Here is a 16,151-nt window from a genome sequence, read left to right on the forward strand (position 1 = left end):
TGTCAAGAATGTTATTTCGATTCGATGATTTTTGTAACTCACCAGTTTTTGGTGAAGTGCTACTGTATGATCTATGTATGGTGCTCACGGTCATAACAGTGGGTTTCTTTACTCATGTCAACGCCAACCGTGACACAGAGCCCCCATTGTAAGGTTATACGTTTTGAAGTCCTTATAAATATCGAAGTACTGAAAGTACTGACGGGAGTTGATTCTATGTAGGTTTACATCAGACGCTTGTGGGATTAAGATTTTTTTTAAGAACTGAAACGTATCCTCAATAGTCATAATCATATTCATAGATGTACATGTATGTTGTGTCTCTATGATAATCAAAGCACAATTATTCATGTCTACTTACATGTACATATAGACACTGGTATTATAAAGTCAACACCTTGTACGTTCTGTATTTTACCATTACAACATTTTATATACATTTACTCTTAGAATGCTCATTTTGTCAACATATGTCACCACATTGATATTCAGACAAAAACGTTTTTTGAAAAGTCCATAAATAACTTAAGAATCTTGGTTTTGTGTTATTTTTTTTATTTTCCTCTACAACTCCTGATTTTAAAAAATGGAGGAAATGGTTGACATGTGTGATGACTTACACAACTAAACAGCACGTCATTGCTCAAAGTGCAAGAACTTGTGCTTAAAACACAGATGTTATGTTTTATCTTTAAAATTGTTCATGTAGGGATCCGGGTTAGAGTAGGTATTCAGTACCCCTTGCTTATCGAAAAAGGCGACTAAATGGGGTGATCTTTCGGATGAGACCGCAAAAAACCAAGGCCTCGTATCACAGCAGGTGTGGGACGATAAAGATCTCCCGCTCCAAAGCCATAAGCGCCGAGCATAGGCCTAAATTTGCAGTCCTTCACCGGCATTGGTGACCTATCAATATGAGTGAAATATTATCGAAAGGGATGTTAAACAATGTTCAATCAATCAATCTTTAAAATTGACTATGATGTTACTTTTCATTTTCTAAATCTCTGTGCAAATAATATAGAAAAATCACCACGAACTCCTACAGTAAATAAGAAATACAAAAATTATTGCTGGGCAAACACGGAGCCCTGTACATATCAGAGATTGGATGAAGGCCCTAGGAGGATTAAGCAGCCCTGTCGACCTGTCACACCCCTCCTGAGCCTTATATATTGATCAAGTAAACGTACAGGTGCTTGTGTACAGGACTTCAGTTTCCTCTTGCCCCTCCTTGTATCTTTAATGGTGTTTCGGGTGTATTTCTGATAAAATATTAAACTTTACTGTTTGTTTTTAAAAGATTGTACGTTGCTTAACGTCCCTCTTGACAATTTTTCATTCATATGGAGACATCGTGAATACCGGTAATGGGCTTCAATTTTAGGTCTATGCTCGGCCCTTACGGCCATTGAATAGTGGGGTTCTTTTACGAGCTACACCTACTGTGACCATAGGTATCTGAACTTTAATGAATAAATAGATATAAATAGAAAAAAGAAAAAAAACCTCTATCTATATATCTGAATTGAGAGAGAGAGAGAGAGAGAGAGAGAGAGAGAGAGAGAGAGAGAGAGATAAAGAGAGAGAGAGAGTCTTCTATTTAAATCTATTTACTGATTAAAAATTCAGATATCTGTGCTGTGACACGGGACATCCATTTTAAGGTCATCTCTGAGGACCCGTGACATTTCAAGTAAATGATGCAGACAGTTATAATGTTTTAATTATCATCTTATCATTCAACATGATGAACAAAATATCAAGAAATTCATGTTTTTTTTATTCTCTCTTTTAAATTGAGTAATTTTGACTAAAACTTAATGATTTCAACTCTGTGTGTAAAGAATTAACATTATCTGAATCAACAGAGAAGTGCATATCTATGTAGAATTTGAGTGTGATTAATTCTGCACATGAGTGTTGTAAAAGTCTAATTCAGTATTAATTAATCGAGTATAATGAAAAGTTACTTAACCTCATTTAATCTAAAAGGCAATAAAAACATTTAATCTGTCTATTTAGTAAATGAAAAATGACGGATTTTCTTGAAAGTACACAACAAAATAAATGTTTACCAATATTTGATTAGATTTACACCTATAAGTTTGTAAAAGTTTGGACTGCATGACTGGTTGTTTACACACTAAAATGATCAAAATGAATTTTCTGTCGAGCTCATCAACGTTTTTCTTGGTTTTAATCAATAAGGTGGAAAATGAATACAGCCAACAACATTAAAAATGGTGACTCACGATATTTTTGGTTCGCTTCAATTTATATTCGACTCTACTATAATTGCCGATAAATTGATTTCCTAGCTGTAGACACCTGTGTACGTGAATATGTATCCTAGAATTTAAAAGGTCCACGCAACTGTTATAGGATACGCTGAAACAGCAACTTCAGAGACACCGACTTTTCCAGCGTGTTCTTTCAGTCCGCACGGCCAGGTGTTTTTGACCTGTACTGCATTATGATCAGCGATATTCTTTCTGTGTGTAAGCATTTTTGAATGTGTGAAATGTCGCTGTTGACATTAGATTGTATTTCGAGTAATATTTTGGGTTTTTTTCAATTTACATATTCAATTGACTGACGGTAGAAAAGTCAATTTACAGAAATTATGCATTTAAACGTATGATACATGCAAACGTCTTACGAGGTATTTGGTGCTTTCTAATATCAAAAAAGAATCCTCACTTCTACGGCTATGCCTATGGACGTCAGGCATAGATCAGAACATGTAGCACTTCACCTTGAAAATCAAATGAGAAGTAAAAGAACACACAAAGAAATAACAATAAATATACCTAGTAATTGATGTACAGTTGGGGTCCATTCGATAACATTTCTCTTTTCTGTCTATGTCAATGCAAGCTGGATCTATGAAGTATAAAAAACGATCAATTCATCAATATGCATAGCTGTGAACAAGAGTTCTAACAAACTTCCATGCAAACGGCGTAAAAGCATATCATGTTGGTGGTTTAGTCTTAAATTAAAACAAATATAAGATTAAACCTTATATTCGCGATAGTTCAACTTTATGACAGCGAAATAACAAATAGACCGCCGCGGTGGTCTGGAGGTAGAGCGTTCGCCCTACACACGAGAGTTCGGGGTTCTAATCCCGGCCGCGACAGAATTAAGTTGTTAAAACAAGTAGTGACAGTTCTATCGCCAAACGCTCGGTATCAAGTATGAATGTCACGGGTCCTCGGAAATGGTCTCAAAAAACGGATGTCTCGTGTCACAATAGGTGTGGCACAGTAAAGAACTATCACTGCTCAATGGCCGTATACCAAAATTTGAAGCCCTTCTCCGGTCTTGATGACGTATCCATATGAGTTAAAAATTCTCGAGAGGGACATTCAAAATATCGTCTTTTCTATAACAAAATCTATTAATTTCAATCGATCAAAAATCGTGTCCACGCCCCTTGAAGATACACTGTATATAAACATTCCATCATAAAAATCAAAATAAAGATCCCAACATTGAAATGATGATAATTATCATAATTGCATCGCGTTGTCTACAAGTCTGTAAGTGTAAGCACTTCTTTTCGATACATATGACGGCAATGTAGGTTGTTTCTGGTTTTGGCATTTCGGTTATTATGAATTAGGACGATTAAGATATTTCTCAGTCTGAATAAAAGCTTAAACCTCAGGTGAAGATCTGAAATTGGAGATTATTTGTGACTTTATATGTCAATGTACTTATGAAAGTCTCACAAAGAATAACTATGGTAACAGATACTTACAGTTATACATTTTCCTTGTTAGGTACGGCTTGTTAGGACAGCCTTTTGTGAAGTATTTACACGGGTGGTTGTTCAGAGTCTGAGTGTGGAGTACCATACAATTCCCTATAAATAGGTAAGACGTTACTCAGATTTTGCAGATCTAACATTAACACGCAAATTCTACAAAGATAAAGGTTCTATCAAATTAATGTGCATGTAATGCCATATTAACATTCATTCATGTTAATATTCAAAATGCTGTAGACAATCCTTTACTGCACTATATTCTATGTCAGTGGGTTGCGTTGTCTCTCAAATGCTCTAATTGTAATCATCAGTTACTCCGACGAATCGTACTGTAAAATAAATGGAGTATTTGTAGTTGTGAATTTCTATTGAGATAGCACTGAACTCCATGCTAAAAAACTTGCAACACAGTGGTAGTTTGTTATTTCAGATAAGATTACAAAACTGGAAAGGAAATACTGCTAAGTAGTTAATATTTTTCAATCGTTTCTTATCTGTTTTGATATAATACTTATTAAATCACCAAACATGATCAAACACTAGCAAAAACAATCATCACTGTTATTGCTTGATTTTGTCTTTAGAAAGTGTTGAACATATGCATATTTCAACACTAGTGTTCCTATTAACAATCTATCTTACGACTAAGATAAAAATTCATACATAGGCATATTTCAACACCAGAGCCATATGAAAGGTGAACATAACGAACAGTAATCAATGTTGCATATATTTTGTGAAAAAGTATGATATAGCATGTTCATACCTACCCCTCCCTCCTCCATAAAACCACAAAAATGAATTTGATATTTCTATTAATTATATGTATTACAATAGAAACCTAAAAGAAAAACACAAGGTACAATCTAATAACATAAAAAGCAAGACCGTTATCGCTATGAATAATTAAAAACTCACATTGAGCAAATACTTCACTCCGGACACGATTTAGTTTAGCTGCAGAACTGTAGCTCTCTGAGGACCTACATATCCACCCCTTATACAAACCTTTGATTTACGGCGCACAAAAAGCTGCGCACCGTTGAGACCTTCTATCGCTACCTGTATATTCTGGCATCGCCGTCTCATATACTTCGTATAAAAGAAATTCCTAACATATTTTCCTACTACGCAGAGAGCTGCATTTCTGCATGTAGCTAAAGTTCAGATTCCTAACTTATGCGGCATTTCCCTTACACAATATAACCAACTATTAGTAATATTGTACAACTCATAACAAAATCCATGAGATGGGATTGTTGTCAGTATTTCATAGTTCAAGGTTCAACGTTTATATTCTAAGAAAATTAAAATAACTTTGTACAAATATAAATGTCAACCTCCAAACACAAATAATGAACATATATACGTAGGATGTTCAGACCTACAAAAATTCCATCAATATCCGTTGTAGAAAGAAAATCTTGATGGGATACTTCAGCGCATATAATCATACACCTTTCATATCATATAGTACTTTTATTGCTTTGTAACTGAACATTTGTACAGATTTTTTGATTGTTTCTTAAACATACACCTAGATGAATTTCACATCAACTTTGATTAATTAATTTAATTACCAGGTTCGGTCCACCCACTGATATCATCGTAACAAAATTCAACAAGATGAGAGAGATCAAAGCGCGGAAGACAATGGTAAACATATTCAAACTCCTGAATCCCAGAGCAATTGAGTCTACGAGAGGCTGCCTCGACTTCAGACAGGTTTTTAGGACAGGTATCGACCGGGAAAACATGTAATCCGGACCGTGGTAGTCTCATCTGTAAAACAACATGAAAATGTATGAATTATTACCGTAACTTGTTTCACAATCCTCTCTATCAATTTATTCATAACTGTTATGTCAATGGTTACACAATTTGTGACTTAGAATATTACTACCGAAGCAGTATCTTCAGAATTCCAGGTAATTTTATCGTTCCTGTTTTTTATGCTTATTATTATGCATGACTATATCAATATATCTTAATGTAGCCAGTAATGTCAAAATGATATTTGCATATGAATAAGTTCAATAAATCTATTCCGATTCTTTTTATTCAACTTTTGCTTTTTATTGATGTTTAGTATTTACAAATTAACTAGTTCATAAACTAATCAATACCGTGATAGAACATTTGATATTGACGCCAAATATTTGGTCTTCTTTTACCCTCATCTATTCGTATGTATGTGTATACCGACAACAGAGTAAATACGGAACACTGTACATACCGGAGGTGGGATAAGAAGGAGTAAGCCCCTATCTTTTCATCAGGTAATTTGGCACGATTAACAAAATATCGTATATCAGGTAATTTTGGAGCGCTGAAATTGTTTTTGTGGATGGGGACAATCCGCCAAAAAAAATCAAAGCACCATTATTCATATAAATGATACGTTTGTTAAATGAAAATGTGCCAAAAATTAAAGTGTCAAGATTTCATTTTAGAGAAAAAACCACTAAACATTCCCGACGCTATAATTACCCGCTGCACGTCAATTAAATACCTGGAGGAATGTCTTAAGAAACCTCATCAACTTCCTTATTGATGTTTCATGCTATTTCTATTTTAGCCCTATTCATCTGGAAAATTCATCAAATTATATACAATACGTGTCCGTATTTTGATATTGACTTTTGTTTCTCTTGCTCGAAATTCAACTAATACCAACCGTTAATGATGAGCTATTTTATAACCTGTATGTGTCAATGATATATATAATGAGTCTCCTATCTTAATGATGCATGTATGTCATTCGATTGCATTTAAGACTTGCGGAGAACCCATAATTTTAATATACAAGAAGAGTAAACCTAATTTACCAGTCTGTACAAATTGAATAAAGAGTTAAATCCCTGTATACAAAACCCACAATTCTCTGTGAAGTGAGTACAATAGTTGCACGTGCGACTATCAGCCGGCAGAGTGGAAAAGAGAAAACTGAATACAGTTATATTGAATACATAGGTATAGACTGTATTCAAAATGTTTCCTGTCTTTAAACAAATATGAAATAAAGAAGTACGAATAACTCTGGTGTTGCAATGCTTTTTTCTACATGTATACATGTATGATTTACAGCCACACGTAACAGTATCTTGTTGGATTTTAAATGCACGTGTATATTTCACGACCGCATTCAAACTCGCCGAAACACCAGGGTAATGTAACAGTATAAAACTATTTTGCATCACACAATACACAGGAGTAACTTCAGGATTTACAATTAATTGATAGAAATGGCCCGACAACACTTGGGGTCGATCGTTCTCACAGCCAATTGAAATTCCAGCTAGATAAGCAATTTCCATCTGTGGATTGATTATTAGGTTAGCAAATATCATAAATATCTTAACGGTAGATAAGTCTGATGGTTGTCGTTAAACACAATGTACAAATGCTAAAACATTAAATAAAGTAAAAAGGTGATTATTTAAAGGTCGTAAAGCAAGAATCATGTTATATGGTCGAGGGGTCCGTATTTGCCCTTCTCTTAATTTTGAAATCTTCGTATGAATTATAAGATTGATCACTGTTCGTTATCTTCACCTTTTCATTTATCATGGCGAATTGTTGCACCAACCAAGAATTAAGAATACAGCGAAAAGACGCTGAGAAATACCGGAGTCGTGTTTTTTGTTTTTTTTTCATTCTCTGGGCAAATTTGAGAATGTAAAAAGATCCCGAGTTTTGCATTGGTGATCCATGTATCTATATTATCTATGCTCCAAATTCTCCCAATTACTGTCTTTCTTACGATGCATTTGTCTTTAACTAATGTCGATTTGATTCCTATATTTGAAAGCATTTAGTTTAAACTGTATTGATTTCATAAAACAAGATATATATGTGTTTTTCTAATGTTGCGATCGGAAAACAAGTGCAGTTATATCAATTTATATCTCGTTTTTATGCATTTACAAATGGCGATCACTTTTTGAGAAGAAAAGAGCAAAGACAAGAATTGAAAAATAGACAACTTTTGTACTCTAGATATAAATGAATTAAACTTTGTAAAATACATAATATGAAATCATGAGAAGAAAAAAATCTCTCGCTGTGACCTTCAATTCGACTTTTAGATATATCGATGACGTTTTGTCTATTAACAATGATAGCTTTCATTCATATGTCGATTTGATATATCCCTGTGAGCTCGAAATAAAGGACACCACAAAGTCGTCCACTTCTGCTTCATACTTAGATATTTTATTGAAAGTAGACATTAACGGCAAACTAACAACTCAACTGTATGACAAACGGGATGATTTCAGCTTCTCCATCGTCAACTTCCCACATTTATGTAGCAATATTCCATTATCACCTGCATATGGTGTTTATATATCTCAACTGATTTGATATGCAAGAGCTTGTTCTGGGTATAGTCAGTTTTTAAATCGAGGTAAGCTACTGACAAACAAGTTGATGGTACAGGGATTTCAACAGTCTCGATTGAAGTCAGCATTTCGCAAATTCTATGGTCGTTATAACGATCTAGTTCGTCAATACAACCTCGCATTGGGTCAAATGCTGTCTCACGTGTTTCATACCGATTGTTAAGCCGTTCTTGGCACATTGATTTTGACTGCAGATAACTCCGTTTACCTGATCAGGATATGGGGCTCACGGCGGGTGTGACCGGTCAACAAGGGATGCTTACTCCTCCTAGGCACCTGATCCCACCTCTGGTGTGTCCATGGGTCCGTGTTTGCCCAACTATCTATTTTGTATTGCTTGTAGGAGTTATGAGATTGATCACTGTTCGTTATCGTCACCTTGCATCTAAGTGTTCATATGCAACAAGTATTACTCTTAGCAGGTATAATCTTTCAGACAAAATGGGTTGATGATCAATACAATTATGGGTATTTATGTGTATATGTTAGCAGAATAGACGTTATTGCACTTGACAACATTTTTGCGCCATCAATAATTATGTATAGAAAATGTAAACGTTATCAACATCAAATTCTATTTTTTATTTTTTTTATTTCAATTTCAGAGTACTTGTATGTGGAATCAGAGTAGTGTTGAATAGAGTAATTTTTGGACGACTGGTCACTAGATATGAATATTTCCGTTTTCATTTTTGTTAAATAAGCAACTGCCTATCATGACAAAAAGTATAATCTTCAATTTATCGCGAGGAATGGTCATGTAAAGTGTTGAAATGTCATACGTTTTGAAGTTGTTAATTTGAGAGAAAAAGAATATCCCTCTTCCTGTCAATCTGATATTCTTGCCTTTCGTCATTAACAGTCGCCGTTATTGCGGCGTCCTGAATCAAATAAATCCTTCAAGTGGAATAATGTTTGCTGATTGCTGTGGATTTGAAATCAATGCCACTATCATCTCGGAAGCCGCAAGGTATGTCTTTCCCACCCACCACTCCCAAAACCATCATAGGTAACAATTACCTGTTTGTTATTTCTTTTCTTATTCAAGCCCCAAAAGTGACAGCGAACGACTTGTTTGGGGATAGGCAATCGCGAGATCTCTTTATATAGATAGGTTGAGTTCACAGGCAGTCAGGGAGAATACCCTATAAAACCTTAGGTCAGTTCTGCGTATAAAATCTGAATTTCATTGTGTGCTTCGCGCAAACCCTACAGTGATAAAAGCCAGACCATGTTATTGCCAAAACGGACATCGATGTTATATGTATGAAGACATGTGATGCGTGAAATGCTATTTTAAAATACCATACACCCCTTATATCCTTGTTGTAGATTGTATTTATCAATTTTATAAAATATTGAAGTGAAAAACAATAATAATTAGACATATCATTGTTCTTAGATTTGGAGTTTCCTGTTCCTGCTTAATGTGTTTGCAAAATGTCGAAATTATATGATTTATTTCTTTTTCTTAATTGTTTTTTTTTTCTTAAGATGATTTGCAATCATGGATTATATTGAAGTGTACCTGGTTACTGATTAAAGAACGGAAGAGATACTTACACATTCGTAGTTTATGGATATGGAAAACAACAACCAAATATTCAGGACAATCATCAGCTTATTTATCAATGAATCCACCATTCTGTTGTTTATGACATCAATGGATCCACAACATGATTTTATGATTGTAAGTCAGTTGCATGATCGACGTCTACCCCTGTATTTTAATAGAGTTCAAATTTACCGTACATGAAACGTAATTCCGGAAATGAGCTACTTGTTAAAGTACAAGCCGTTGTTAAAATGATCACTTGCTCCAAAGAAGTTTTCTCTTCATTCTCAATTTTCATTCTCCTGGTCGTAATTCGTTAAACCTCATAATGTATATAAATTGATACTCTTGGGACACCCGGATGTCAAATTTATCTCTATCTATTTGGGTTATACTGATAATGGTATGATTTCTCATAATTGCAACACTCGTCGCCCTTATTTGTGATTACCTGGTCATAAGGTTGATATATTCTGCACCCTCAGAGTGATAATTACATATCATGTATATCGATAAACGATATATGAGTGTAGTTAAATTGCAAGCATTTAAGAAGTATAAAAAGGTCTTATTACATGCAAATTCAATCAATGATGGTAGTCATGTACGCATGATTATTGTCTAATTGTGTGTAAATGATGTAGTTCAAAATGGTCGCTGACAAAGCGAAAGTTCGGGATTTTGTTATTCATAACGTGCATGCGTTTGTAGATAAAGGATTTTAAGAAAGTTCGTTCCATGATTCACATCATGCCTAAAATTATTTATAAGCAACTCATATACAAGTGTTTATCTTTTTAATAACCAGATAGCCCACCTTTTTTCAATATGTTTTTTTAATTTTGTGGGATAACTGCCGATATAATGAAAAGAAATTCTAAAGTGTTACCAGTAAAAACTTGAAACAAATATATTTCGTTTTTCTATGTATTTTGTTTTAATTTACAAACGGAACGAAAATTCTTAACACACTTTGTATTTGCTCTTTCCAAAACTGCAATCTACTTATTTTAAATTTTCTTTTCTGTTTCTTATTTCTAATATAACAACTATTACACATCTTTACGGTTTTAGATTCCGTGCGGTTCATCAATTTTCCAAACCTTCTTGATCTATTTGGGTTATATTGACGAAAACTGAAGTTCTTTTGAGAACTGTTGTGCAAATGTTTCTGTTTTCTGACACAAAAATCACCTTTCATTTGGAGGTTAATGTTGAATCATGTCCAAAAGAAACAAATTCGTGCAAACTTACCTTGTATCATGGGAAATTTCTTAGGACGTAGGTTTTGGAATTTGTTGTGAAGTGAAAATTCAAGTATATAACGGGGAGTTTCTAGTAAAGAAAAAAGACACCAAAGAAGGATTTGATTTTTTAAAAATTCTGCTCTAGTTGAGGGTGATTTGACTTTTGACCAATCGATTTAGCACGTGCTTGACTTCAGTGGAAACAAACTCTCACGCCTTCCTTGATGTGTAAGTATTTTTTTTAAAATTAAAATGTTATATTTGTTATCAAGAACAGTACTACATGTTGTGGAAGTAAAACTTCTGAGAAACCTTCTTTGTGAAGTAAATGAAAGCTGAACTGTGATCAATCTCATCACGCAAATGAGGAATACAAAATAGAGAGTTGGGCATAAACGGACTAGAGGAGGGATCAGGTGCCTAGGAGGGATAAACATCCGCTGTCGACCGGTCACATCCGCCACAAGTTTTATATCTTAATAAGGGAAATGCAATAATATCCCTTCCTGCTGAAATTAAATTTTAAAGTAAGTGGATTTTTTCCACTCTTGGAAAACTGAGGTACGCCGTTTGAAAGATGACACATGAATTATTTCAAAATTAAGGATCATCTCCCTCATGCATAGCTCTTATCCTTGGACGAATTTGGCTCCACTTATTTGGCACGCTGTTTTTGGCTATATTTACCTCTAAAACTTCATAGTTATTTCGGATTTCAAAGATTTCGGTTGAGCATCACTGAAGAGACATTATTTGTCGAAATGCGCATCTGGGGCATCAAAATTGGTACCGTATAAGTTTTACATTATGACCCCTGGGTCGAGGCCTCTGCTGGTGGACTGTTAGCCCCCGAGGGTCTCTACAGCCCAGTAGCTTAGTACTTCGTTACTAGCTTGAAAATACGGATGTATATTTAATTGCTGTTACAAAATTTAGAAATTCATTTCCAAATTAAGGATTATCTCCCTCATGCATAGCTCTTATCCTTGGACGAATTTGGCTCCACTTTTTTGGCACACTGTTTTTCCCTATAATAGCTCTAAAACATCATTGTTATTTCGGATTTCAAAGATTTCGGTTGAGCATCACTGAAGAGACATTATTTGTCGAAATGCGCATCTGGTGCATCAAAATTGGTACCGTATAAGTTTTACATTATAAGGAAAGCAGTCAATGGGGCAGTTGGGTTGGATGCTTTCTTAGTAATATCCGAACCTAGTTCCTTTTCGATCTGAAATGTGTCCAATACTGAAACTGTGCTTAATGTTTCAATATTTTCATAAACTTAGATATTGAGTGAGCTGTCTGATGTTGAATAAGTACATACAGTTTTATCTGTCTTGCTTATCTAGACGAAAGGTGAATTTGATAACAACCAATGGAGTCAAAATTATATGCATGAAATTGTGTATTCGTAAATACGTAAATGTAGAAATGTTAAATGTAACTTAACAATCGCATACCTTATCAATAAAAATTACTAAGCATTTGCACAAGTTTGATACATTTTATCATTTGTTGTCATGCAGTGGTAAATTCAGAGAGGTTGTAGTGTGTAGCCTGCCCCCCCCCCTTTTTTTTTTTTACTTTTATTGAAAAGGTCATTTTGGGTCCTCTTCTTTTTTTCTTCTCCAGAAAAGATGTAACTTTGAACCATATCCTCCCCTTTGATAATTTTCGGGATCCGCCACTGTCCTTCGTATGAACCTTTGATCATCAGACAGACGATGAACAACGTAATCAGACTGATTGATATGCTATCTTGACTGTAACGCTTGACAGGCAACACCCAAAGCAAAGTAAACAAGCTTCATATCATCCATTGTTTTGCTATCTCACTATTTTACGAGATGCAAATACGGAAAAATAATTTGAAAGAAAACATTTCATAGATTTATCTTTCTTTTCTATAACAAAATTACAATGTGGGGAGCGGGGGGGGGGGTTGCTTGTGGAGAAAACGGAAGGAAGGGGGAAGGAGTAGTTTCAAAACAACCAATAAGTTTGATTTCGTACAAAATTACTCCAATTGAAACTACTTCTAATATATAAGGCGTAGACATACTCCTGTACAAGGTATTATCTGTATTTCAAACCAGCAGAGATGAACAAAGATAGAACATGGATTCACTGACATAGTCTGATACCTATCTAGTATAAATCAAAATACAATACTTAAATTGGGTTAGCGGTCTAATGCCGTAAACCGTCAAATCAACTACGTCTTCACCCTCAGTTATATGTTTATAAAATCCGAGGATGAGGATGAAAAAAAAAAAACTTCAAGAAAATCATTTATAATGATAACAAAATTGACCCAAGCTCAATTTATTTCAATTTAATTGACAAATGATAATTACATAACTGCTGCTATTCGAAACAGTGGGTCACAACATGGTTCACAAAGTGGGGGTCACGTGTCCCTGCTGCCCCTTCTCCTGTATCCTTAATTATAGTTATATGCATGTACAGTACGTATCAATACATCAATCAGAGGTGGAGAGTGCTCCATTTATATGTAAATAGGCAAAAGTGAGCAACCAAGGCTTCACCGAGCCCCATGGCATTGTCAGAATGGATTAAATATGTAAGTGTCCCTGCTGTACTTCTCCTATGCCGTTTTAGTTATATATATGTACAACAGGTATCAATACATCTGTCAATGGCGGTGTGTGCACCACTTATATGTGTAGGCAAAAATGATAAGCCAAAAGCTTCACTGAGGCGCTAAACAAGGAAGTGGGTAGGTGTGGGGACATCCCGGATTTTTTTATTTTCATAAGGGACACAATATTACACCATCTTTAGAGTAGCAAATATCTCGTTTATACAAATTAGGTATGCTTGCTTTATGAAGACATAGTCGGTAAATCTGTATTTTTAGCTACAGGATTTCATTAAATTTATACCCGAAATTCGGAGTATCGGACTTTTAATACATGCAAATTTTATCAGTTACGTGTATTATATCAACCTTGTGATGTACACACTGCACTTCTTTAAACTAACGATCATTAATGACTGTGAAATTTTTGATAAGAAAACAGTTACACAAATATTGACTTTGTGGCAATTCATGACATTTTCATGATAAATTCAAATGTAGGCAAATGCATTTTGCCTTAATGGAACCTACGCCATTGTCTTTCATGAATGTTTATTGGACGATCAACTCATTTCTTCGTTGCCTTGTTTATACTTCACTATGTATATGAAGTTTGAAGGTCCATATTATCACCTGCATATGGTGTTTATGTATCTCAACTGATTCGATATGCGGGGGCTTGTTCTGGGTATAGTTAGTTTTTAAATCGAGGTAAGCTACTGACAAACAAGTTGATGGTACAGTGATTTCAACAGTCTCGATTGAAGTCAGCATTTTGCAAATTCTATGGTCGTTATAACGATCTCGTTCGTCAATACAACCTCGTATTGGGTCAAATGCTGTCTGACGTGTTTCATACCGATTGTTAAGCCGCTCTTGGCACACTGATTTTGACTCCGGATAACTCCGTTTACCTGATCAGGATATGGGACTCACGGCGGGTGTGACCGGTCAACAGGGGATGCTTACTCCTCCTAGGCACCTGATCCCACCTCTGGTGTGTCCAGGGGTCCGTGTTTGCCCAACTATCTATTTTGTATTGCTTGTAGGAGTTATGAGATTGATCACTGTTCGTTATCTTCACCTTGCATAGAGAAATGGAATGCTAAAAGTTGGTGTTAAAGTTCTGGTTGTCATATTTCTGCAATTGTTGGTAAAAGTTTTAAAAATCATGAATAAAATTAATGTCCAAATGTTTTAGATTTCATATCAAAACTTAGTGCAAAAATGAGTTAAGAATGATTGTTCAAAGAAAGGGTATTTTTTCAACGAAATATTTAGCATAAAACATGAAGGTTGACTCAGTTATGGCACTATGCTGTACGTTGTTTTAAAAAAATTCATAAAGAGAATTTATTTTGTTTTGTTAACTGTCCACTACCCAAAGTGTGTTGAGACATTGATATTGGTGACTTTACAATGTGGAATATGAATGCCTATCCATTATCCTGTTGACCTTCATGGACTTTTATTCTTGCTGAATATTACATGGTTTTGAAATATTTTTCTTTATACATGTAATGTGAAATATAGAATACTCGGAGGAAATTGTTTCAATCCACAAAAAACCATGTTTATGTTTTTAAATTTAGAAATTGACTTGATCAAAGGTTTATAATAGCTAAATCAAGCTACTACATATAGCTTTATAAAGCTGCATAGCTTGATAAAGCTATTATATCTAATGCTAATTATTTAGAGAATGTACTGGACCTTATAAATTACATACAATGACATTCTGACAATATAATGTCTTCAACTATATACACTAAATTATAGTATAGTTGCAATGAAAGTGCACCCCCAGAGCCTTACATTTGTAGAACAAGAAAATTAAGTGACCGATAAGGCCTGTGGACCCCTTATTTACAATGCATAATTGTATATGTTTATGTGTATTTAATTGCATGAATACTAATGAAAGGCATGTCTATTTTTTAGTTTGACCAATCAGATGCATCAAAAGAAGTAATTGACAATCTCCATTTGAATACTGATTCAGAAAATACAGCCATATCAGATTCAGAACCTTCAGATTCAGCTGAAAATTCAAGCTTTAATGTTGATGCAAACCTATCTGTGCTGGACACATCCGTATTAATGCACGATTACTCTGGCTCCATAGAACTTGCAACTGTATCCCATTTGAAGAATCAATCCACACAAGTAGATGTTCCACAGAAAGAAAATGTATTCAGACTGCAGAAAGCTTCTGTGACACTTCTAGGAAAGTTTCAGTTTCTTCAAATATTTCTTGTGACAGTAGTACTAGTGAAGCCGTACCTTTCTTAACAATTGAAGACTTGCAACAGGATGTTTCATTTTACACAGGTTTGCCAAACAAAGAGACATTTTATTTACTGTTTCATACGAAAGCCCAGAAGGCTCATTCGAGATTTGAAATTCAAAATACGAGATTCGAAATTCAAAATACGAGATTCGAATTTCGAAATTCAAAATCCAAATTAACCAATCAAAATGTAGGTCACAATAGATTAAAGGCTAGAGGGTACACACATATACAAAATAAACTTAAATTATGACAGAATACTTATTCTTCTAA

General features: G+C 34.7%; 2 protein-coding genes across 2 annotated transcripts in view; both read right to left on the reverse strand.

Annotated features, from left to right (window-relative positions):
• Nucleotides 1-16,151, reverse strand: part of LOC125654509 (uncharacterized) — a 222,826-nt gene that overhangs the window by 90,325 nt on the left and 116,350 nt on the right.
• LOC125653410 (uncharacterized) lies at nt 539-10,078 on the reverse strand. Its single transcript, XM_056142844.1, has 5 exons — nt 9,745-10,078; nt 5,359-5,560; nt 3,770-3,874; nt 2,814-2,886; nt 539-906 (listed from the first exon to the last, which is right to left on the reverse strand). The coding sequence occupies exons 1-5, from the start codon at nt 9,823-9,825 to the stop codon at nt 762-764; spliced, it is 606 nt and encodes a 201-aa protein (XP_055998819.1). The 5' UTR covers nt 9,826-10,078; the 3' UTR covers nt 539-761.

Source organism: Ostrea edulis, chromosome 7 (genome assembly GCF_947568905.1).
Source record: "Ostrea edulis chromosome 7, xbOstEdul1.1, whole genome shotgun sequence".
In the NCBI taxonomy this organism is placed as follows: Eukaryota; Metazoa; Mollusca; class Bivalvia; order Ostreida; family Ostreidae; genus Ostrea; species Ostrea edulis.

Coding starts and splice junctions, on each gene's coding strand:
- LOC125653410 (XM_056142844.1), bottom strand. CDS start 9,825: ATGGTGGATTCATTGATAAATAAGCTGATGATTGTCCTGAATATTTGG. Junction 3,875..5,358: donor CAGTGGGTGGACCGAACCTG/GTAATTAAATTA, acceptor ACCTATTTATAG/GGAATTGTATGGTACTCCAC. Junction 907..2,813: donor AACTGTACATCAATTACTAG/GTATATTTATTG, acceptor TCATATTGATAG/GTCACCAATGCCGGTGAAGG.